Raw genomic sequence first — 26,613 nt, forward strand, 5'->3', positions numbered from 1 at the left:
CTGCTCTGTCCACATTCTCACTACTACAGATTTAAAACTTGCTCCAATTAGACCTCTGGCTCCTCTGTTTTCAGTATTTACCCTGGGCTCCAACACCGCTAGTTGCTGCTCAGAAGTGCCGTCTGCACAGTCAACGCTTGCTGCCGTGTTATTGGGGTTCAGCAACGTCAGCTGATCCCCTGCTGTGTGTCCGTCAAATTCTCCTGCTCTGTCCACATCCACTGTACAACAGATATAAAACTTGCTCCAATTATACCTCTGGCTCCTCTGTTTTCAGTATTTACCCTGAGCTCCAACACCCCCAGTTGCTGCTCAGAAGTGCTGTCTGCACAGTTAACACTTGGTCCAGTGTTATTGTGGTTCAGTAACGTCAGCTGTTCCCCTGCTATGTGTACAGCAATTTCTCCTGCTCTGTCCACATTCTCACTACTACAGATTTTAAAGTTTCTCCAATTAGACCTCTGGATCCTCTGTTTTCAGTATTTACCCTGGGCTCAAATACCGCTAGTTGCTGCTCAGAATTACCGTCTGCACAGTCAACACTTGCTGCCGTATTATTGGGGTTCAGTAATGTCAGCTGTTCCCCTGCTGTGTGTACGGCAATTTCTCATGCTCTGTCCACATTCTCACTACTACAGATTTTAAAGTTGCTGCAATTAGACCTCTGGCTCCTCTGTTTTCAGTATTTACCCTGCGCTCCAACACTACTAGTTGCTGCTCAGAAGTGCCGTCTGCACAGTCAACGCTTGCTACTGTTAGAACTCTCCTGTTGGTTTTTTTTTTTGTTTGCTGGTCACATGACCTTTTTTGCCTATTTAATCCGGCTCCGCCCTCCTGGCCTTGCTGGACTTCATTGTAATTACTACTCTTGAGCTAGCTTGGTGCTCTGTTACCTTTCTTTGTTAGTTTTGCTAGGTCTTCAGACATCTATGTTCTATGTTGTGTGTTTGTCTTTTACTGCTACAATTTCTGCTAGGAGGTGTCCAACTTTATCCCAGTCCCTAGTTCTTATAGGGATCCCTCCCTTGCATCTATAGGTCTTCGTACAGACTAGCTGAGGACTTTAGCGGGTCTGATCGCAGGATCAGGTTCCCCGTTACATCGTAGGGATCCAGTTTAGTTCTATTGTAGGGACAAATCTCCTGTCTTTCCTTAGTGCTTGTAGCAGATCATAACAGTAAGTCCAGCCTAAAAAAAAAAAAAATTTCTCTAAGGAAAGACCTCCAGTTTCCATCATGGTCTCGGTTCAAGATTTGGCTCAACGCTTGCAGGGACTCTCTCTGGAGGTGGCCGAGCTCCAACAACACGTGAGTAGCTGTTCTGGAGCACATTTTGTGGAGCCAAAGGTACGTCTGCCTGATCTATTTTTTGGTGAACAACAAGATTTTTTTTCTTTTAAAAATGCTTGTTTATTGTATTTTCGTTTAAGACCCAGATCCTCTGGTGATGAATCACAGCGCATAGGGTTCATAATGTCACTTTTGCGCAAAGATCCTCAGGGATGGGCCTTTTCTCTCCAACCTAGTGATCCGTGCTTTAGATCAGTGGATAGTTTTTTTTCTGCTTTGGGTTTGTTGTACGATGATCCTGATCGTGTCTCATCTGCTGAGTCTGAATTGAGACATCTGAGGCAGGGATCAGGTAATGTGGAAAAATATTGTTCTCACTTCCGTCGGTGGTCTGCCAAGGTGGGGTGGAACGATTCTGCTTTGAAAAGTTTGTTTCTTGCAGGGCTAGGTGAAAGGGTTAAGGATTTGCTGATTGCTTATCCCACACCTGGAAACTTGCAGGAGGCAATGCAATTGGCTATACGGGTGGACAGGAGACTGCGTGCAAGGGTTAATGAGAGTAAATCCTCTGCCATGTCAGCTCCGAGTCTTGAGAGGGTCTGTGCTGACAAAGGAGAGCCAATGGAGATTGGGGCGACGGCACCCCGCTCTCTGGAAAAAGACCGCAGGCTTTCTGGAGGTTTGTGCTTCTATTGCGGAAATTCTGGTCATTTCATTAAGAACTGTGTGCTTCGTATGAACAAAGAAAAAAAAATGGTCAGTCATGCACGTATAGCCTGTTTAAATACTAAGGGAGTATTTCTATCTGCTACTACCGCTGCTCAGGAAGAATTAATTGAATTTCGGGTATTTGTGGATTGTGGTTCTACTCTGAATGTGATTGATGGGGGATTCTTGGAAAAACTTAAATTAAAACCTAAACCTTTGTCATCCCCTATTGCTGTGGTTTCTGTTGATGGCTCTCCCTTGAAGAGTGTTACTCACAAGGTCTGTGAATTTCCCCTCACTATTAATCAAGAGAATTTGGATTTGGTAGTATTAAATAATTTGCCTTCTCCAGTAATTTTGGGGTTGCCCTGGTTAAAATTGCACAATCCTGTACTGGATTGGTCTACCAATGAAATTAAGTCCTGGAGCCCTAAATGTTATGACAAGTGTTGTAACGGACGTATTGCTGCGGTGGAAAAAGGGGAATTACCTGTACCTATTCAGGATTTTTGGAGAGTTTTTTCTGAGGAGGAGTCACAAATTTAGCCTCCCATAGAGACTATGATTGTACCATTGAATTTGTCCCTGGAGCGACTCTTCCTAAAAGTCGTTTATTTAATCTTACTATTCCTGAGAGAAAGGCTTTGGAGGAATACATACAGACAAGCTTGGCCGCCGGTCACATTAGGCCTTCCAAGTCTCCTGTGGCTGTTGGATTTTTTTTTGTAAAAAAAAAAAGATGGCGGTTTACGTCCTTGTCTGGACTTTCGTGAGATTAATAAAATTACTATACGCAAGCCTTACCCACTGCCATTGATTCCTGATTTGTTTAACCAGTTAGTGGGGGCCAAGTGGTTCTCTAAAATTGATCTCCGGGGGGCATACAATTTGTTGCGCATGAAGGAGGGTGATGAATGGAAGACTGCTTTTAACACTCCTGTGGGTCATTTTGAGAATCTGGTTATGCCTTTTGGTCTTACCAATGCTCCAGCATTTTTTCAGAATCTTATTAATGACATCCTTAGACCTTTGATCTGCAAAAATGTGGTTGTGTATTTGGATGACATTTGGATGACATTCTGATTTATTCGCCTGATCTGGAGTCTCATTGGCGGAGCGTACGTGAGGTTTTACAGTTATTAATGGACAATTCGCTTTTTGCTAAGCTAGAGAAATGTGAGTTCGCTGTACAGAGAATTAGTTTTTTGGGTTACATTATCTCCAGTGAAGGTTTTGAGATGGACCCGGTTAAAGTTCAAGCTGTGCAGGAATGGCCTAGGCCTATTGGTTTGAAATCTATACAGAGGTTTTTGGGTTTCGCCAATTATTACAGAAAATTCATAATAAAAATTTCTATTATTGTCAAACCGCTGACCGATCTCACCAGGAAAGGTGCTAATGCGGTTCAGTGGACTTCTGAGGCCATTGAAGATTTTGTGTTTCTAAAGGAGAGGTTCACCTCTGCTCCCATCCTTATGCAGCCTGATGTGACTAAGCCGTTTTTGGTTGAGGTTGATGCTTCTTCGGTGGGGGTCGGTGCTGTTTTGTCTCAGGAAAGCAAGGATGGAGTACATCCCTGTGCCTTTTTTTCAAAAAAAATTTCTGAGACTGAACTTAATTACGATATTGGTAATCGGGAATTGCTGACTATTAAACTCGCATTTGAACACTGGCGTCATCTCTTGGAAGGTGCTGAATTTCCCATTCAGGTTTTCACCGATCTTAAAAATCTGATCTATCTTGATGCTGCCAAGCGCTTGAATGCCCGTCAGGCTAGGTGGGCACTTTTTTTCTTGCGGTTTAATTTTTCCGTTACTTACATCCCGGGTACCAAGAATGTTAAAGCTGATGCTTTGTCTCGCAGCTTTTCTCCCATGGTCGGTGCTGAGGAGGAGGAGGAGAGCATTTTACAAGAAGGTGTTGTGATTGCTGCTTTGGACTCCGTTTTGGAGGATGAGATTCTTAAAGCTCAGGAGAATGCCCCATCTAACACTCCCCATGGGAGGTTGTTTGTGCCTAGGACCTTTAGGAGAGATTTGTTTGTTGAGTGTCATGAGTCTCGGTTGGCAGATCATCCAGGAATTTCTGAGACCAAGAGACTTGTGGGTCACAGTTTTTGGTGGCCTGGATGGCAGAAGGAAGTCATTAAGTGGGTGCGTCAATGTACTGTGTGTGCTAGATCTAAGTCTTCGCATGCTCCTGCTGCGGGGTTGCTTTGCCCTCTGGAGGTTCCTAGTGCACCTTGGACACATCTGGCTATGGACTTTATTACTGACCTTCCCCCCTCTGAAGGTTTCACGGTCATCTGGGTGGTCATGGACCGTTTTAGCAAGATGTGTCACTTGGTTCTCTTCATCAAACTGCCTTGCGCTAAGACACTCGCTAAGGCCTTTGTCAAGGAAATTGTCAGACTACATGGCGTTCCTACTGACATTGTTTCTGATAGGGGACCTCAGTTCGTGGCTCGTTTTTGGCGTGCCTTTTGTGACAGGTTGGGAGTTCATTTGTCGTTTTCATCCGGATATCATCCTGAGTCTAATGGCCAGACAGAAAGAAAGAACCAAGATGTTGAGCAGTTCTTGCGTTGCTTTGTGGCAGACAATCAAGAGGGGTGGTCTGAGTTTCTGCCACTTGCTGAATTTGCTCTTAACAACCATACATCCTCTTCTGCTGGGTGTTCGCCTTTTTTTTGTTGTTCTGGGAGACATCCATCTTTTGGGTCATTCTCCAAATTGGTATCGGCTGTGCCTGAGGAGGAGAGTTTTTCCGGTGATTTGGAGAGAGTTTGGACGGATGTGCGTGATAATCTTCAGGAGGCTAACAAAAAATCTAAGAGGTACTTTGATAGGAAACGGCAAGAGGTTTCGTTTGCTATTGGTGACATGGTTTGGTTGTCCTCTAAGAATCTGCGATTGAGGATTCCTTCTAAAAAATTGGGTCCCAAGTTTGTAGGGCCCTTTAAGGTGCTTCAGATAGTTAGCCAATCTGCTGTTAGGTTGGAGGTTCCTACCTCCTGGAAGATTAATCCGGTGTTTCATGTTTCTCTGTTGAAAAGAGCTGATGTGTCGGTTGGTGACGCCTCTGCCACTACTCCTCCGGTGGTGGAGGACGGGGAATATGAAATTTCCCGCATCCTAAATTCTAGACGGTATAGAAGGAGTTTGCAGTATCTCGTCGCTTGGAAGGGTTTCGGACCCGAGGATAACTCATGGGTGAGTGCGGACGATGTTTCTGCTCCCAGACTTGTCAGAGCGTTTCACAGGAGGTTTCCTGATAAGCCCGGGCCTAGGGGATCCGGAGGATCCTCTTAGAAGAGGGGGTACTGTTAGAACTCTCCTGTTGGTTTTTTTCTAGTTTGCTGGCCACATGACCTTTTTTGCCTATTTAATCCGGCTCCGCCCTCCTGGCCTTGCTGGACTTCATTGTAATTACTACTCTTGAGCTAGCTTCGTGCTCTGTTACCTTTCTCTGTTAGTTTTGCTAGGTCTTCAGACCTCTACGTTCTATGTTGTGTGTTTGTCTTTTACTGCTACAATTTCTGCTAGGAGGTGTCCAACTTTATCCCAGTCCCTAGTTCTTGTAGGGATCCCTCCCTTGCATCTATAGGTCTTCGTACAGACTAACTGAGGACTTTAGCGGGTCTGATCGCAGGATCAGGTTCCCCGTTACATCGCAGGGATCCAGTTTAGTTCTATTGCAGGGACAGATCTCCTGTCTTTCCTTAGTGCTTGTAGCAGATCATAACAGCTACAGTGCTATTGGGGTTCAGTAACGTCAGCTGTTCCCCTGCTGTGTGTACGGCAATTTCTCCTGCTTTGTCCACAATCTCACTAATACAGATTTTAAAGTTGCTCCAATTAGACCTCTGGCTCCTCTGTTTTCAGTATTTACCTTGGACTCCAACACTGCTAGTTGCTGCTCAGAAGTGCCGTCTGCACAGTCAACGCTTGCTACAGTGCTATTGGGGTTCAGTAACGTCAGCTGTTCCCCTGTTCTGTGTACGGCAATTTCTCCTGCTCTGTCCACATTCTCGCTACTACAGATTTTAAAGTTGCTCCAATTAGACCTTTGGCTCCTCTATTTTCAGTATTTACCCTGGGCTCCAACACCGCTAGTTGCTGCTCAGAAGTGCCATCTGCACAGTCAACACTTGCTGCCGTGTTATTGGGGTTCAGTAACGTCAGCTGATCCCTGCTGTGTGTATGGCAAATTCTTCTGCTCTGTCCACATCCGCTGTACAACAGATTTAAAACTTGCTCCTATTACACCTCTGGCTCCTCTGTTTTCAGTATTTACCCTGAGCTCCAACACCCCCAGTTGCTGCTCAGAAGTGCTGTCTGCACAGTTAACACTTGGTCCAGTGTTATTGGGGTTCAGTAACGTCAGCTGTTCCCCTGCTGTGTGTCCGGCAATTTCTCCTGCTCTGTCCACATTCTCACTACTACAGATTTTAAAGTTTCTCCAATTAGACCTCTGGCTCCTCCGTTTTCAGTATTTACCTTGGGCTCCAACACCGCTAGTTGCTGCTCTGAAGTGCCGTCTGCACAGTCAACGCTTGCTGCCGTGTTATTGGGATTCAGTAACGTCAGCTGATCCCCTGCTGTGTGTCCGGCAAATTCTCCAGCTCTGTCCACATTCTCACTACTACAGATTTTAAAGTTGCTCCAATTAGACCTCTGGCTCCTCTGTTTTCAGTATTTACCCTGGGCTCTAAGACCGCTAGTTGCTGCTCAGCAGTGCTGTCTGCACAGTTAACACTTGGTCCAGTGTTATTGGGGTTCAGTAACGTCAGCTGATCCCCAGCTGTGTGTCCGGCAAATTCTCCTGCTCTGTCCACATCCACTGTACTACAGATTTAAAACTTGCTCCAATTACACCTCTGGCTCCACTCTTTTTTCAGTATTTACCCTGAGCTCCAACACCGCCAGTTGCTGCTCAGAAGTGCTGTCTGCACAGTTAACACTTGGTCCAGTGTTACTGGGGTTCAGTAACGTCAGCTGATCCTTGGTAGTTCCATTGGCTCTTGTACCTTCTGCTACCCATCCGGGTTCCAGTACTGTCAGCTGTTTCCCGGCAGTGTCTTAGGAGCCAGCAGTTTAGGTGACTCCTATGTGTGCTGCGGGATTTGGCAATGAAGGCTGGTTCCATAGTGCCAATAGGACAAGCACCACCTGTAGGACAGGGTTTCAGTAACTGCGGCCGGCTCATGGCCTTGCAACTTTTTTTTTCATGGGTACCTTCTGCTACCCATCTGAGTTCCAGTACCGTCAGCTGGTTCTCGGCAGTGCCTTTGGCTTAGGTGCCTCCTTCTCGGTATCCAAGTTCCACCCACGTCTGCTGGTCCTTGGTAGTGCTTTCTGGCACAGGTACCTCCTGCTTAGTAACCGGGTTCCAGTACCGTCAGCTGGTCCTCGGTAGTTCCATTGGCTCTTGTACCTTCTGCTACCCATCCGGGTTCCAGTACCGTCAGCTGGTTCTCGGCAGTTCCTCAGCCTTCTTGTACCTTCTGCTACATTTCCAAGTTCAAGCTTTTTGAAATGGTTCTTGGTAATCACTCTGGATCTCCCTGACGACGACCCTGAAGCCAAAGACCCTGAAGACCACCCCGAAGAAGACGAGAACCCCGAAGACGACGACTCTGAAGAAGAGGACCCTGAAGACCACCCCGAAGAAGACGAGGACCCCGAAGACAACGACCCTGAAGACGAGGACCCTGAAGACCACCCCGAAGAAGACGAGGACCCTGAAGACGACCCTGAAGACGAGGACCCTGAAGACCACCCCGAAGAAGACGAGGACCCCGAAGACAATGACCCTGAAGACGACGACCCTGAAGACCACCCCAAATAAGACGAGGACCCCAAAGACGATGACCCTGAAGACGAGGACCCTGAAGACCACCCCGAAGAAGACAAGGACCCCGAATACGACGACCCTGAAGACGACGACCCTGAAGACCACCCCGAAGAAGACCAAGAAGATGACCCTGAAGAAGATGACAAAGAGGACAAAGAACAAGAAGACAACCACCAAGATACAGAAGAACAAGAGACAGAAAACCAAGAAGCTGAAGAACAAAAAGCGGAAGAACATTAAGCATAAGACTAAAATTCAGAGCAAAAGATATTATCTAAATTATAAGCAGAAGACGACTAAGCAGTGTATGGGAGTGAGTCCGTTCCTCCTCGTGGTGCCCCTGGAAAAGACCTGCTGCTGCAGGCCAAACTGAACGCGGACAAATCCTGTTGTAAATCTTTTGTGACAGGCAGAACGAAAGGTGTAATATTCAAACTTTTATAGATAACAACTACAGGAATGCCTGTCACAAATAAGAATATGATGAAGAAGAAGAATATGAAGAAGATGAAGAAGATGAAGAAGATGAAGAAGTAGAATATGAAGAAGAATAATAGTTGAATAAGAAGAATATGAAGAATGTAAAAAAAAAGAATAATACGAAGAAGGTGAAAAAGAAGAAGAAGAAGAAGGTGAAGAAGTTGATGAAAAAGATGCTGATGCTGAGGATGATGAAGGAGAAAGTGTGGGAGAAGTAAAAAAGAAGGTGAAGAGCATGGAAGTAGTGAAACATAAATATCTGACAAAATATAAAAAACTTAACATAGTCAATATTTTCGTAACTCAGAACGTCTTAAAAAAAATATTAATTCCTGCTATTCCATTTGATTGGGCTAAACCTCTATGCCTTTATTGTCTCCCCCACCTCCCCCAATACATTCTACATTATTCTTAGTTGTTTTCCTTCATGTAGAATCAACCTACAAGGAAAGAAAGGGTTTATATTCATTCCGATATTTGTGTCCCATTGACTTGCATTGGTTTCCGGTATCGGAATCGGCGATATCTGATAATTTTTGGGTATCGGTCCGATCCAATCCGATCCGATATTTCTCGATATCGGAAGGTATCGCTCAACACTATTCAGCACATATTATCAGTGGTGTGCTCCTCACCAGAAATGTTACTTTCGCTAGAGACTGGAGTAACATTTCTGGCATTAGAAATATGGCCACTTTTGAAAGGCAGGCGTAGCCATGCCCCATCCCGGATCCTTCTCAACTCTTCCCATTTTTGAAGATGTGTCCAAAAGATCTGGCGAGAAAATGCAAAACTCGCAAACTGATTGTGCAACTTCACATTGCACAAAAATTTTACAACTTAGATGGATCTCACTGGCCACATTCTGAGGGCTGGATCATCTATTTTAATCTATAGAAAGAAGAACATACAAAGACAGAAGTAAACACAGGGTTGAGTAAGTACACATTCCTCTGCAGTTTGACAGTGACCTGAAACTCTCTACTTATTTATTTATTTATTTTACTACCTATTCTGTATAACTGACATTTTATGATATATAAAATACTGCTTAAAACCTGTAAATATTATTTAAAGTAGTGAGTTTGGCATACGTTTCTTTTCAGCTGCAGCTTCTTCTTTGGAGATAGTTTTGTTTATCACCACCCGTCGGGCCCCAGCACTATGTATCTCTTTTCTTCTAGTGATAACTACATTTGAACTCTCCATTGCAGACCACAGGTGAAATTGAAGAGATTCTTTTATGCTGTTTACAAGCTGTGGAAGCCAATTCTCCACAGGGCCGCTACATTGAAGAGGCTGCAATAACACAAAAACAGGTTACCCGCTATGCAATGGTCGGGAGTTTTTATAAGCATCCTGGCACATAGTTTGTAATCATACTGACATCTCCTTTGATCAATAAAATGTTCTTTTATATAAGTAATGTCTGAGAGATGTAAACCACACAGAAAAACTAGCAAAAGTTCAGAATGCTAAGCTACAGTTTAAAGGAATACCATAGGCACCCAACAATTGTTTAACTCTCTGAACTAGAAAATGGTGCTTTTCTTGTTATTGTTATTGTGTGAAAGGACAAGGCTCAGGAATGTACAAGGACCTCAAGGTTTCCGAATGGAGATGAATCTAATCCCATCATCTGTTATACAACTCAGAACTGTGTATCTAATGCCCATCATCTGTGATACATACAGTACAGACCAAAAGTTTAGACACACCTTCTCATTTAAAGATTTTTCTGTATTTTCATGACTATGAAAATTGTACATTCACACTGAAGGCATCAAAACTATGAATTAACACATGTGGAATTATATACTTAACAAAAAAGTGTGAAACAACTGAAAATATGTCTTATATTCTAGGTTCTTCAAAGTAGCCACCTTTGGCTTTGATGACTGCTTTGCACACTCTTGGTATTCTCTTGATGAGCTTCAAGAGGTAGTCACCGGAAATAGTCTTCCAACAATCTTGAAGGAGTTCCCAGAGATGCTTAGCACTTGTTGGCCCTTTTGCCTTCACTCTGCGGTCCAGCTCACCCCAAATCATCTCGATTGGGTTCAGGTCTGGTGACTGTGGAGGCCAGTTCATCTGGCGTAGCACCCCATCACTCTCCTTCTTGGTTAAATAGCCCTTACACAGCCTGGAGGTGTGTTTGGGGTCATTGTCCTGTTGAAAAATAAATGATGGTCCAACTAAACGGAAGGAATAGCATGCCGCTGCAAGATGCTGTGGTAGCCATGCTGGTTCAGTATGCCTTCAATTTTGATTAAATCACCAACAGTGTCACCAGTAAAGCACCCCCACACCATCACACCTCCTCCTCCATGCTTCACGGTGAGAACCAGGCATGTAGAGTCCATCCGTTCACCTTTTCTGCGTCGCACAAAGACACGGTGGTTGGAACCAAAGATCTCAAATTTGGACTCATCAGACCAAAACACAGATTTCCACTGTTCTAATGTCCATTCCTTGTGTTCTTTAGCCCAAAGAAGTCTCTTCTGCTTGTTGCCTGTCCTTAGCAATGGTTTCCTAGCAGCTATTTTACCATGAAGGCCTGCTGCACAAAGTCTCCTCTTAACAGTTGTTGTAGAGATGTGTCTGCTGCTAGACCTCTGTGTGGCATTGACCTGGTCTCTAATCTGAGCTGCTGTTAACCTGCGATTTCTGAGGCTGGTGACTCCGATAAACTTATCCTCAGAAGCAGAGGTCAGAAGCAGAGGTCTTCCTTTCCTGGGGCGGTCCTCATGTGAGCCAATATCTTTGTAGCGCTTGATGGTTTTTGCAACTGCACTTGGGGACACTTTCAAAGTTTACCCAATTTTTCACACTGACTGATCTTCATTTCTTAAAGTAATGATGGCCACTCGTTTTTCTTTACTTAGCTGCTTTTTTCTTACCATAATACAAATTCTAACAGTCTATTCAGTAGGACTATCAGCTGTGTATCCACCAGACTTCTGCACAACACAACTGATGGTCCCAACACCATTTATAAGGCAAGAAATCCCACTTATTAAACCTGACAGGGCACACCTGTGAAGTGAAAACCATTTCCGGTGACTACCTCTTGAAGCTCATCAAGAGAATGCCAAGAGTGTGCAAAGCAGTCATCAAAGCAAAAGGTGGCTACTTTGAAGAGCCTAGAATATAAGACATATTTTCAGTTGCTTCACACTTTTTTGTTAAGTATATAATTCCACATGTGTTAATTCATAGTTTTGATGCCTTCAGTGTGAATGTACAATTTTCATAGTCATGAAAATACAGAAAAATCTTTAAATGAGAAGGTGTGTCCAAACTTTTGGTCTGTACTGTATATAGAGTAATTCACCACATACTCTTATTTCAAAGATGCAAAAATTTTTGTATCTTTGAAATAAGAGTGTGCAGTGAATTACTCTATATATGTAGCTGGGGCTCTGCATCCCGTCCACCAGCACCTCAAAGTACAAACTGTGTGCACGCCAATCTTCCCTCTTCATTATCTGTGATACAGCTCAGAGCCTCATATCTAATCCCATCATGTGTTGTACCACCCACAGAGAAGCGTATCTAATCCCAGTACGTGATACACTCGGCATATCCAATCCCAGTGCATATTACACATTACACCACTGCTCCCATAGAAGTGGACGGAGCGGTGTCACACATATCCAATCCCATCCTGTGTGATAAACTTCGCTGAGCCCTGTATTTAATCCCAGTGTGTGATACAGTCCATGTGTCTAATTGCAGCACATGATGCATTCTGCATATCTAACCCCAGCATATGATACGGCTAGCAGCAACAACTAACTGAATCGGTGCTGCCAGCCATCCTCGGTGACACTTTCCACTTTTCAGTATCACTTTGCCGTCACCAGCAAAACAAAATGGCTCCTCACTGTGATCCTAAACCTCATCCTGCCTTATTCTTTTGCAAATGCCCAGAAGGGGAGGAGAGGAGTCATGTCACACACATGTGAGCAGATCCAGCCCACTGTTACTGCAGTCGTAATGTGAACTAGCAGTACAGTAGGCTTTCATGGCAAATTTAAGCAGCTGCTCCCCCTAGTGTTTAAAATTGGAAAATATCAAAATTATTTTACTTATTTTCCACATTATATACTATTACAAAACAATGTTATTTCTTTCTTTATTTTTTTTTAAATAAAACATTAATACTTTAAATGTTTTAAATTTTTGAAACCTTCCTTTTAAAGATATACTATGAACCTCATATCAGCTGTTCAAGGCAATCCTGCAACATAATATCAATGTGTAACAATGATCATTTATGGTGCATTAATGGCAAAAGTCATTACAACATCGCTGCTGCCAAGACAAGATTTTATTACAAATTGTGAAGGCAACAAGGTGTGAGTGGAGGTGACTTATAGTACAATCAGTCAAAACCAAACTAAATAAAAACAAATAGGAAAATATATTACTATAAAAAAAATTCATTGAGATAAAACAAAAAAAAAAATAATAATAATACCAAGGGTCAATGATACTTCAGTTACAGAAAATATAGGCTGTTCTCACTTCATCTCATTAATATAAGACAGGAATATACACATTATATATCACAGAAACAATAAACTACGTTTGATTTTTGTTGAATTACAGATATCCTCTATTACACAACTAATATACATAGCCTATTATATGTGCTGCTCACCTTAGTAAGATGTAGCTCCTCTCCTAAAAAACTTCTTACACCCAAAATCTGTTGGCCATCTTCCTGAGAGTCCGTTTGATATATAAGACCTTGTACATGCTTAAATATCTTCACAATATAGCCACTTATAACATCCAGGTCATAGCCTGTTATAAACAGTGACAAATTATTCACACCAGAAATATATGTGTACAGCTTAGTAGTTTTTTTGTATACACTACATGGAGAAAAATATTGGGATACACGTCACGTCTTAATCATTGAATTCAGTTTTTCATTATGCCAAAATGCCACATGTGTATAAATCATGCATCCTGCCATGTAATCTGCCTGTAGAAATATTTGTGAAAGAATGGGTCGTTCTAAGAATATCACTGAATTCAAGCGTGATACTGTAATAGCATACCATGGATGTAACAAGTCAGTTTTTAAAAGTTCTTCTCTCCTAATTGTTCCACGATCAACTGTGAGTGGCATTTAGGAACCACAGCAGTGCAGCCATGAAATTGCAGACAACACTCTGCTAACTGCATAGTCCCGTACTTCCTCTGGCATTAACATCAGAACAAACCCTGAGATTCGTGACCTGAATTTCCATAGCCGAGCAGCTGCATACAGGCCTTACATCACCAAGCACAATGCGACGCGTTGCATAGAATGGTGTAAAGCACAATGTCGTTGGACTCTGCAGCAGCAATAATATGCTTTTTGTTGTGGGAGCCACAATTCACACTTCTACAGTTGGCATTCTAATGACTATAAGTTTGGCAAATGCCTGGAGAACATAGCATACCTGACTAACTGTATTGGGCCAATTGTAAAGTTTGGTGGAAGAGAGTTTTCACGGGTTGGCTTTATTCTTCAGCATATGCTTCAGTAAAACATTTTGGACAATTGAATGCTTTGTGGGAACAGTTGGGGAGCAAAACAAGGTCCATAATCGCAGGATTGAGTAAGTTTGGTGTGGAAGAACTTGACTGATCCACACAGAGCCCTGACCTCAACCCCATCGAACACTTTTGGAATGAACTAGAACAGAGATTGCGAACCAGGCACTCTGGTCCAAAACTAGTGTGTAAGGGAAATGTATAACATCAGTAAAGTAATATTAGTTTAGGTCTGCCATTCACAGGACTGATACTACACAAAGGACATAACCTCCATTTACGCTTATTACAGGAACTCAGAACTATAAGGGGTTTTCTGGAAGAATACTGAGAGTGCCATTCGTGTAATCTCGGGCCAGTGAGCCAAGCTTCAAAGTCAAAGTGTGGGCAAATGGTCATTGTAGCCAGGCTGAATATTTCCTATTTACAATATGAAGGGAGCGGTTGGAGACACAAGGTATATAAAACACAAGGTGCTAGCCTCTAAATTAGCCCACGGTCCAGTCACAGATCAGCAATTTTATTATTATACTTTAGGTGTCCTGGAAACTTGAGCTTAGGACTAGGAATATAAAATATGGGTTACACACTGTAAAATTGTTCACAAAAGGGGGTGTTCGGCCTGAGCTTAATGTGATCCATAATCCATTTCTCTTTCCCTCAAGGAAACAGAAGCATAACTATAGATGGAAACGTTTAGGTATTTCTGTTATTTCTCCCTTTTTAATTTATAACTGTGTATATCTTTATTTTTTTATATATCTTGTCTTGTAAGCCCTCTAATTTTTATATTAAAGCTTAAAACTTTAAAAAGTTTGGTCCTTGTATGCTCTAAATAATCCATAGCCTTTCAGAAATTGTGTGACTTTGTGATTATTGGACGGAAGCATATATTTCGGGAACTCATCACCCCATGAGTGATGGCAGCGTGTTGTGTAGCCGGGGTGTGTTGACTGTGTCGGGGTGCTCACTTTGCAGCTTGTAACAGAGGTTGAGTGCAAGATTGATTGAGAGGATATAAATTAACCATTGCAGGCGCACCCCATGTCACATGCTGGGAAGTGCGTGACAAGTGTCCAACCTCACAAATGCTCTTCTGGATGTATGGACAAAAACTCTCACAGTGGCACTTGTTTTAACTGTTTAAATGCAAAGGGTGAGGGGACCAACTCCATATTAATGTCTATAGGTTTAGAATGGAATGGAATAAAATCTCCTTAAGGCATCCCAATACTTTGGTCTATATGGTATATCTATATTTAAGTGATTAATAATAATAATTATTAGACTACATCATGGTTCTGTTCCAACAGGCTTTCTTAGCCCTGTCAGGCAGAATAGTGTTGCCTGCTATATCATAAATATTATTATTCTTATATTCGATATCTAAAAAAACAACTACATTTGACAGGAAACGTCATAACCGTCTGCCAATTCTCAAAAAGATTTTCTAGTCACTAAGAATTACATTCTTTTAACTTAACCAAGTAAAAGTAAATGTTTTGATTATTTCTCACTAATAAAACTCCTGGCTTCTTAGAGATCCATTTACAGTCAGTAAGGGAAAGAACTCCTGTAGTTTTTTTATTCTACATGAGTGTTGTCACAAAATTGCTACATGGAGCAAACTGCACCATTGCTATTCTGTTTCAAGATGTCACAGATCATGTGACAAAATGCCTTTTGCTTGCATAGTGAGGTGACTGAAAGACAAAGTAATATTAGCTAAAAGTTTCATGACAGGCTATCATCTGGGCATATGTCCCAACTATTTTTTTCATTGATGATGTAAATATGTAAAAAACTTAGGTAAACTCTTGCACCCCTCCCCAGCCTGGGAATGAACATTTAGTCTTCAGAAGATACAGTGGTTACGGAAAGTATTCAGACCCCTTTAAATTTTTCACTCTTTGTTTAATTGCAGCAATTTGGTAAATTCTAAAAAGTTCATTTTTTTTCTCATTAAAGTACACTCTGCACCCCATCTTGACTGAAAAAACCCAGAAATGTAGATTTTTTTTTTAAATTTATTAAAAAAGAAAAACTGAAATATCACATGGTCATAAGTATTCAGACCCTTTGCTCAGATACTCATATTTAAGTCACATGCTGTACATTTCCTTGTGATCCTCCTTGAGATGATTCTACTCCTTCATTGGAGTCCAGCTGTGTTCAATTAAACTGATAGGACTTGATTTGGAAAGTCACACACCTGTCTATATAAGACCTCACAGCTCACAGTGCATATGAGACCAAATGAGAATTATGAGCTCAAAGGAACTGCCCAAGGAGCTCAGAGACAAAATTGTGGCAAGGCACAGATCTGGGCAAGGTTACAAAAGAATTTCTGCATTACTCAAGGTTCCTAGGAGCACAGTGGCCTCCATAATTCTTAAATGGAAGAAATTTGGGACCACTAGAAGTCTTCCTAGACCTGGTCATCCAGCCGAACTGAGCAATGGTGGGAGAAGAGCCTTGGTGAGATAGGTAAAGAAGAACCCCAAGATCACCATGGCCGAACTCCAGAGATGCAGTAGGGAAATGGGAGAAAGTTCCACAAAGTCAACTATCACTGCAGCCCTCCACCAGTCGGGCCTTTATGGCAGAGTGGCCCGACGGAAGCCTCTCCTCAGTGCAAGACATATGAAAGCCGACATAGATTTTGCTCAAAAACACATGAAGGACTCCCAGACTATGAGAAATAAAATTCTGTGGTCTGATGAGACAAAGATAGAACTTTTTGGTGATAATTCTAAGCAGAATGTGTGGAGAAAACCAGGCACTGCTCATCACCTGCCCAATACAATCCCAACAGTGAAACATGGTGGTGGCAGCATCATGCTATGGGGGTGTTTTTCAGCTGCAGGGACAAGACGACTTGTTGCAATTCAAGGAAACATGAATGCGGCCAAGTATAGAGATATCCTGGATGAAAACCTCTTCCAGAGTGTTCTGGACCTCAGACTTGGCCGAAGGTTCACCTTCCATCAAGACAATGACCCTAAGCACACAGCTAAAATAAGGAGTGGCTTCACAACAACTCTGACCATTCTTGTCTGGCCCAGCCAGAGCCCTGACCTAAACCCAATTGAGCATCTCTGGAGAGACCTGAAAATGGCTGTCCACCAACGTTCACCATCCAACCTGACGGAACTGGAGAGGATCTGCAAGGAAGAATGGCAGAGGATCCCCAAATCCAGGTGTGAAAAGCTTGTTGCATCATTCCCCAGAAGACTCATGGCTGTACTAGCCCAAAAGGGTGCTTCTACTCAATACTGAACAAAGGGTCTGAATATTTCAGTTTTTCTTTTTTAATAAATTTGCAAAAATTTCTACATTTCTGTTTTTTTTCTGTCAACTTTTTAGAATTTACCAAATGGCTGCAATGAAACAAAGAGTGAAAAATTTAAACGGGTCTGAATACTTTCCGTACCCACTATATATCCCATACTGAACAGTTGGGAGAAGCCAAACAAAAGTTGCAAACCACTGTAAAGATTTTTTGGATGGAGAAATACATTTGACAGTAATGTGAAGCATGGTATAGACAAAGCAGGTGAAAGCTATAAATGAGTACTCTAATATTTAAAGGGGTTGTTTAAATATTACTTAAATTTGCTTACTTAAATTAATGCAATTGAGGCTAAAAATCATTTCTGCAAAACATAAAATGTCTGCTGGTGATGGCACACATGACCAGACCTGTCCATCAATCTCCTGCAATAAAAAAAACTGTTTTCTCATGAAGTTTCCAATTGGAAAAAGCTGATTGACAGGTCTGGTCACATGTTCTGCCACTAGCAGCCATTGTATGGACTGGAGAGCTGTGCAGTCTGTGAGGAAAACTGCACTAAGAAAAGCAGGCGGAGAACCTGTCATACCTATATAATAGTAAGTACAAAAACATCATGTCCCCAATACATATGTTATAATAAAGATAATGTGGCCGACCCTGTTAACTCATTCTGTAGCCAGAAATAGGCAGTGTAAGGCCACATTCACATGTTCAGTATTTGGTCAGTATTTTACATCAGTATTTGTAAGCCAAAACCAGGAGTGGGTGATAAATACAGAAGTGGTGACGAGTTTCTATTATACTTTTCCTCTGATTGTTCCTCTCCTGGTTTTTGTGACTAATACTGATGTAAAATACTGAACAAATACTGATCATGTGAATGTGGCCTAATAAAGAGGCTATAGGAGGCAAACTGTGCAACATTTTTAAAGAAACCCTATTGCCCTATTGCAAAAATTATTTTTAGCCCCAATTGTATATATTTAAGTAAGAAAATAATGTCCACAAAAGTGGACAACCCCTTTAAGGTCATTTGGAAATAGAGGTTGTGAAATACTGAACAAATACTGATCATGTGAATGTGGCCTAATAAAGAGGCTATAGGAGGCAAACTGTGCAACATTTTTAAAGAAACCCTATTGCCCTATTGCAAAAATTATTTTTAGCCCCAATTGTATATATTTAAGTAAGAAAATAATGTCCACAAAAGTGGACAACCCCTTTAAGGTCATTTGGAAATAGAGGTTGTGAAACAACTTCCTAAATTTATATACAGTGCCTACAAGTAGTATTCAACCCCCTGCAGATTTAGCTGGTTGACACATGCGGAATTAAGTTGGCATTGTGACATTTGTACTGTAGATCAGCCTGGAAGTGGGAAATGCACTGCAGCAAATTTTTTATTTTTTTTTAAAAAAACGTTAAAAGTTAATTCAGAGTGTCATTTATTATTCAACCCCTCAAACCACAAGAATTCTGTTTGGTCCCCCTAAAGTATTAAGAAGTAGTTCAGGCACCAAGAATAATGAGCTTCACATGTGTGGATTAAAGATCTCTTTTGCCAGCCTTTTCTGACTATTTAAGACCCTCCCCAAACTTGTGAACAGCACTCAGACATGGTCAACATGGGAAAGACAAAGGAGCATTCCAAGGCCATCAGAGACAAGATCGTGGAGGGTCACAAGGCTGGCAAGGGGTACAAAACCCTTTCCAAGGAGTTGGGCCTACCTGTCTCCACTGTTGGGAGCATCATCCGTAAGTGGAAGGCTTATGGAACTACTGTTAGCCTTCCACGGCCTGGACAGCCTTTGAAAGTGTCCTCCCGTGCCGAGGCCAGGCTTGTCCGAAGAGTCAAGGCTAACCCAAGGACAACAAGGAAGGAGCTCCGGGAAGATCTCATGGCAGTGGGGACATTGGTTTCAGTCAATACCATAAGTAACGTACTCCACCGCAATGGTCTCCGTTCCAGACGAGCCCGTAAGGTACCTTTACTATCAAAGCGTCATGTCAAGGCTCGTCTACAGTTTGCTCATGATCACTTGGAGGACTCTGAGACAGACAGGTTCAAGGTTCTATGGTCTGATGAGACCAAGATCGAGATCTTTGGTGCCAACCACACACGTGACGTTTGGAGACTGGATGGCACTGCATACGACCCCAAGAATACCATCCCTACAGTCAAGCATGGTGGTGGCAGCATCATGCTGTGGGGCTGTTTCTCAGCCAAGGGGCCTGGCCATCTGGTCCGCATCCATGGGAAGATGGATAGCACGGCCTACCTGGAGATTTTGGCCAAGAACCTCCGCTCCTCCATCAAGGATCTTAAGATGGGTCGTAATTTCATCTTCCAACAAGACAACGACCCAAAGCACACAGCCAAGAAAACCAAGGCCTGGTTCAAGAGGGAAAAAGTCAAGGTGTTGGAGTGGCCTAGTCAGTCTCCTGGCCTTAACCCAATTGAAAACTTGTGGAAGGAGCTCAAGAATAAAGTCCACATGAGACACCCAAAGAACCTAGATAACTTGGAGAAGATCTGCATGGAGGAGTGGGCCAAGATAACTCCACAGACCTGTGCTGGCCTGATCAGGTCTTATAAAAGACGATTATTAGCTGTAATTGCAAACAAGGGTTATTCCACAAAATATTAAACATAGGGGTTGTATAATAATTGACCCACACTTTTATGATTAAAATTTAATAAAATTCAACTGAGCAACATAACTTTTTGGTTTGTAAGATTTATGCTTCTGTCCATAAAACCTACTCTCGTTTGCAGTTTGAAGGCTCTAACTTATTTGCATCTTATCAAACCAGCTAAATCTGCAGGGGGTTGAATACTACTTGTAGGCACTGTAGTATGAACTAATAGAAAATATTAGGAGTAGCAATGGTAATTGCAAAGCCATATGATTACCTAAAATTGCCATATTGTAATAATTCAGTTTAAATTGAAAAAATAAATATTGAGCTTCATGCAGATAGAAAATGAATAACGTATGCTTATTATAGTGCTATTCCAACAATAATATAGCGGATGATGCCCCATCGTTCATAATAACATTAGAAAGATGGAATAGTAATTGACAGAATCCTATTGTTGATAATCACATTAGATTGAAAGATAAAGTATTGCGACTGACGGATCACCACTGTGAACAAGCTGAAGCATTCTGCTGCCCTGCTGACACCATCAGCTGTTGTTTGTGCATATGTAGGGTTTGATGTTGGGATCCAACAGAAAAAGCTAGCGGGAATTTGCTGCAAATACTGAGGAGGGAACATCCTGAATTACAAATTAACATATGTAACTCCGGAGTGACCTGAGATGCCTCTGATGCTTTATTTATGTTCAGGCTTGAAAACGAGAGAGACTTAAATGCTGGGAAAGCTCACAGAAGGAATAAAATATGTGCAGTTTGATGAAGATCATGCTGCTCGGAACAATAAACCACTGATATTGGATCACAGACAGATTGGCTTTATTGTCAGTTAAAATTTAGAAGTACCTGGAGGCTTGAGATAAAAAGGTTTCTCTCATTGTAAGAAGAATTATCATTCCATGCAGTATAAACAGCAATAGCATTAGGCAACTAGCAATTACTAACTTCAAAATTGATATTTGCCAGAATCATATTAATTTATAACATATTGGTTGTAGCGTCGGCGTCCCTGCCTCCTGCTAGGCAGGGACGCTGTTCCCCTCACCTCTCCACTCCGTGCTCGGCGTCCTCCTCCCGCTCTGCTGGCAGCACGCGCTGCTTCCCGGCCACAGTGCTTAGGGCTCTTAAAGGGGCCGCGCGCGCCGTCCTAAGGACTCCCCGGCCAATGGCCGGAGGACCTCACCATATATAAGGCACCTCCTCCAAAATGGAGGTGCCCGAGCAATGTTGTTGCAAAGCCTTCACTCTGCTTCAGCCCTCAGGTCCCGTTGCCAGTTACCTGCCAGTCACCTGCCAGATTCCTGCCTGTTACCTGCCAGTCACCTGCCAGATTCCTGCTTGATACCTGCCTGATATCCGTTTACCTGCTTGCAAGCCTGCGGTCCGACGGTCTGCCTTCCGACACCTGTCAGTCTGTCTATGGACCAGCCTGCCCGCTCACCTGGGAGCGCTCATCTGCTACCTGCCTGCTAGCCTACCTGGAGGCTCCGCCGTCACTTGCCGTGACCACCTGCCTGTCCAGAGACTCTTGCCTGCTCACCTGGGAGCGCTCACCTGCTACCTGTCTGCCTAGCCTACCTGGAGGCTCTGCCGTCACTTGCCGTGACCACCTGCCTGTCCAGAGACTCTTGCCTGCTCACCTGGGAGCGCTCACCTGCTACCTGTCTGCTAGCCTACCTGGAGGCTCTGCCGTCACTTGCCGTGACCACCTGCCCGTCCAGAGACTCTTGCCCGCTCACCTGGGAGCGCTCACCTGCTACCTGCCTGCTAGCCTACCTGGAGGCTTTGCCGTCACTTGCCGTGACCACCTGCCTGTCCAAAGACTCTCGCCCGCTCACCTGGGAGCGCTCACCAGCCACCTGCCTGCTGTCCTTCTACCCAGAGACTGTCCCTGTCACTTGCCGTGAGTACCCGTCCTTCTACTCAGAGACTGTCCCTGTCACTTGCCGTGACTACCTGCCCTTCTACCCAGAGACTGTCCCTGTCACTTGCCGTGACTACCTGCCCTTCTACCCAGAGACTGTCCCTGTCACTTGCCGTGACTACCTGCCCATCTTCCCTGGGAGCCACCCGCTTCCTTACAAGGACTGCCCCCTTGTATAGTTGCTCAGAGGTTCCGCCTCCCAGACCCGTTACAGTTTGCTCGGGCCATGGAACCCGGTGGCACCCAAGTTCCCTCGCTCTCGGACCTATGTCATGAACTGTCCCGTCAGAGGTCCCAACAGGAGTCCATCCTGAGTCATCTGCGGAATGTCAACTCTCGCCTGGACACTCTGACTGCTCCACCAGCAACCACCGCTAGTGTCTTGACTCGCAGCCCGGCAGCGGCGCTGCCCACCAGTACCATGGCATCCTGCCCCGGACCCCGGCTTTCTGCACCTCCTCGCTTCGGAGGCGACCCCGCTCAAGTTCGGGGCTTCATAAACCAGTGCACCCTGCACTTTGAACTCCTGTCCCACCAGTTTATCTCCGACCGGGCCAAAGTAGCCTTCATCATGTTTCATCTCACGGGGGAGGCACTGGCTTGGCTAAATCCTCTATGGGAGAGAGGAGACCCCCTGGTGTCCAACCTGCCAGCCTTTCTCACGGCTTTCCGGAAAGTCTTTGACGAACCCGGACGGAAGACCTCATCCGCATCATCTCTGCTACGCCTCCATCAAGGAAATCTCACCGTGGGCCAATATGCCATACGGTTCCGTACCCTTGCTTCGGAGCTGGCCTGGGATAGCGACGCCCTGGTGTCTGTCTTTTGGGAGGGTCTGTCCGGCCGTATTAAAGATGAACTCGTCGGTCGGGACATACCTACCACTCTCGACGACTTAATAACTCTTGCCACCCGGATTGACAATTGACATCCGGTTCCAGGAACGCGCCAAAGAGGTCACCCGTGAGAGGAGGTTTCCACGTCTAGCCCCTACCTTTCAGAAACCTGTCATGTCTCCCGCTACTCCCCAGGCGCACTCACCCGAGCCTATGCAGGTCGACCAGACCAAGATGGTCAAAACCCGTCAAGAGTTATGCCGTGCCGACGGGAGCTGCTTCTACTGTGGCAGTAAGGAGCACCGGATCCGTTCCTGCCCGGAGAGGTCGGGAAACGCCTGTGTCTAGGATTGCTCAGAGAGGTCGTCCTAGACAAGAGTAAACCCTCTCCATCTCTGTTGCTGTCGGTCTCTATCATCTGCGGGGAGAACCGTTATTTTGAACTAGCCCAAATTGACTCTGGAGCTGCCGGAAATCTCATTTCTCAGTCTTTGGTAGAGAGATACCGCATTCCCACCAAACCTCTAGCTGTACCCTTATCTGTCGCTGCCGTGGATGGGGGTCTCTTACCACATCCCATCCAACTCATCACCGAATCCATAACCCTGCAGGTGGGAATGCTGCACTCTGAGAGCATCTTCTTTCATGTTCTGCCTGGACTCTCTCACGCCCTATTGCTAGGCCTACCTTGGCTTCAGAAACATGCACCCGTGCTTGATTGGCAGACCGGAGAAGTCCTTCGCTGGGGACAGGACTGTCATAAGACTTGTTTAGTTCCCGTCCATCCTGTCCGTCCTTCTCCTACTCCAGCCAATCTACCTGGTCTTCCGGCTCCTTATTGGTCGTATGCGGACGTCTTTAATAAAAAGGAGGCAGAGACATTACCCCCTCATAGACCATACGACTGCCCAATCGACCTGATGCCCGGCGCTACTCCTCCCCGTGGGCGCATTTACCCTTTGTCCGCTGCAGAGACCTGATCCATGTCAGAATATATTGAGGAGAATCTGGCCCGGGGATTCATCCGGAAATCTACTTCCCCGGCGGGAGCAGGCTTCTTCTTCGTCAAAAAGAAGGATGGCTCACTCCATCCCTGTATAGACTATAGAGGCCTTAACCAGATCACGGTGAAGAATAAATACCCCCTTCCGCTCATTCCGGAATTATTTGACCGTCTGAGGGGGGCTAGAATCTCCACCAAGCTGGACCTCCGTGGGGCGTATAACCTGGTCCGTATCCGTCAGGGGGATGAATGGAAGACGGCATTCAACACCCGGGACGGCCACTATGAATACCTGGTAATGCCCTTCGGTCTCTGTAACGCTCCCGCCGTCTTTCAAGAGTTGGTTAATGACATCTTCCGGGACCTTCTCTACTCCTGCGTAGTGGTGTACCTGGACGACATCTTGGTCTTCTCTCCGGATCTCCCCACACACCGGAGGGATGTTCGTCAGGTTCTGCTCAGGCTCAGGCAGAACCACCTCTACGCTAAATATGAGAAGTGCCTCTTTGAGCAGACCTCGCTTCCGTTTTTGGGCTACATAATTTCTCAGACCGGCCTACGAATGGATCCTGAGAAACTGTCTGCCATCGAGAAGTAGCCTCGACCAGAGGGGTTGAAGGCTATTCAGTGGTTCCTGGGCTTTGCCAACTACTACCGCCTCTTCACACCGCACTTCTCTTCCCGGACTTCCCCAATCTCTGCGCTCACCCGTAAGGGCACTAATCCCAGAGAATGGCCGCCCGAAGCTGAGGAAGCCTTTCTTTCCTTAAAACAGGCTTTCTCTTCCGCCCCGGTGCTGCATCGCCCGGACGGCAACAAGCAATTCTTCCTGGAAGTTGACGCCTCCTCCTCTGGAGCCGAAGCGGTACTTACCCAAAAATCGTCTTCCGGGAGAATGGTAACTTGCGGCTTCTTCTCCAAACTCTTCTCCTCTTCCAAGCGCAACTATTCGATAGGAGACCGAGAATTATTGGCCATTAAGCTGGCATTGGAGGAGTGGCGTTACCTGCTCGAGGGGGCTCTTCACCCGGTAATAATTTACACGGACCACAAGAACTTGGCTTACCTCCAGAGTGCCCAGAGACTTAACCCGCGCCAAGCCCGGTGGTCCTTGTTTTTTGCTCGCTTTGATTTTGTTCTTCATTTTCGCCCGGCTGACAAAAACATCAAAGCTGACGCCTTGTCCCGATCCTTCCTGGTGTCTGATCTTGAGGAGGAACCTAAACACATCATCGATCCCGCCAGAGTAATGCAGGTGGCCCCCGTGAGTCTAAATCGTCTCCCTCCCGGTAAGACGTTCGTAACGGTACCTGATCGGGAGAAGATCCTACACTGGGGTCACTCGTCTAAGCTTGCTGGCCATGCCGGTCAGAAAAAGACCCTCCAGCTTATCTCCCGGCACTACTGGTGGCCTACCCTGCACAAGGACGTAATAGACTTTGTCTCTGCCTGTGTGTCCTGCGCCCGCAACAAGGTTCCGAGACACCTGCCAGCCGGTCGCCTCCTTCCTCTTCCAGTACCTGCTGCCCCCTGGCAGCATATAGCTATGGACTTCATAACAGATCTCCCTGTCTCTGCCGGTTGTACGGTCATTTGGGTGGTCGCTGACCGCTTTTCCAGAATGGCTCATTTCATTCCCCTGCCAGGCCTCCCGTCTGCACCCGAGTTGGCTAAAGACTTTATCCGCCACATCTTCCGTCTCCATGGCCTGCCCCTCCACATCGTGTCGGATTGTGGGGTTCAGTTCACCTCACGCTTCTGGAGAGCCACATGTAAGCTGCTAGACGTCACCCTGGACTTCTCCTCCGCATACCACCCACAGTCCAATGGTCAAGTGGAGCGGTCAATCAGATCCTGACCAGTTACCTCCTGCACTTCGTTAATGCCCACCATTCAGACTGGGTGGATCTCCTGCCATGGGCCGAATTCTCTTACAATAATCACGAGAGCGAATCTTCCTCCAGATCCCCGTTTTTTGTAGTCTTCGGTCAGCATCCTCGGATCCCATTTCCCGTCTCCACCTCGGTGGACAATCTGGCTGCGGAATCTCTCGTTAGCAAATTTTCCTCCATTTGGGAGAGTACCCGATCCGCACTCCTTCAGTCGTCCGAGCGGATGAAAAAACACGCTGACAAAAAACGCCTGGATCCTCCACAATTCCGTCCTGGAGATAAAGTCTGGCTCTCGTCTAAGTATGTCTGGCTCAAGATTCCTTCCTACAAGTTAGGGCCTCGGTTCATCGGCCCACTAGAAGTTATCAAACAAATCAACCCAGTGGCCTATAAATTGAAACTCCCGGCCAACTTGCGGATCCCTAACTCCTCCATGTATCTCTCCTCAAACCCGTGGTACTTAACTCTTTTTCCAAGTCTACAGGTACGCCTCCTGCTCCGGTTTCCGCTGAAAACGAGTTTGAGGTAGAGAACATTCTGGCCACCAAAAGGGTAAGAGGAAAAACCTTTTTTTCTGGTAGATTGGAAGGGGTTTGGTCCTGAGGAGAGAACGTGGGAGCCCCGGGAGAACATCCATGCCCCTCTCATCCTTGATAAATTTCTGTCTGGCCTAAAAAAGGGGGGACCTAAAGGGGGGGGTACTGTAGCGTCGGCGTCCCTGCCTCCTGCTAGGCAGGGACGCTGTTCCCCTCACCTCTCCACTCCGTGCCCGGCGTCCTCCTCCCGCTCTGCTGGCAGCGCGCACTGCTTCCCGGCCACTGTGCTTAGGGCGCGCGCGCGCTCCCCCTCTCTTAAAGGGGCCGCGCGCGCCGTCCTAAGGAGTCCCCGGCCAATGGCTGGAGGACCTCACCATATATAAGGCACCTCCTCCAAAATGGAGGTGCCCGAGCAATGTTGTTGCAAAGCCTTCACTCTGCTTCAGCCCTCAGGTCCCGTTGCCAGTTACCTGCCAGTCACCTGCCAGATTCCTGCCTGTTACCTGCCAGTCACCTGCCAGATTCCTGCTTGATACCTGCCTGATATCCGTTTACCTGCTTGCAAGCCTGCGGTCCGACGG

At 45.2% G+C, this 26,613-nt stretch overlaps 1 protein-coding gene across 1 annotated transcript in view; it reads right to left on the minus strand.

The window, feature by feature from the left end:
* LOC141213014 (uncharacterized) overlaps positions 1-26,613 on the minus strand; it is a 903,379-nt gene that overhangs the window by 590,941 nt on the left and 285,825 nt on the right. Inside the window, 2 exon segments of the mRNA XM_073665145.1 lie at positions 9,428-9,632; positions 13,000-13,145. Of these exon segments, the coding sequence (XP_073521246.1) occupies positions 9,428-9,632; positions 13,000-13,145 (351 nt within the window).

The sequence above is a fragment of the Phyllobates terribilis genome, unplaced genomic scaffold (genome assembly GCF_046119375.1).
Source record: "Phyllobates terribilis strain yellow unplaced genomic scaffold, ASM4611937v1 Scaffold_2__4_contigs__length_985480577, whole genome shotgun sequence".
Taxonomy (NCBI): Eukaryota; Metazoa; Chordata; class Amphibia; order Anura; family Dendrobatidae; genus Phyllobates; species Phyllobates terribilis.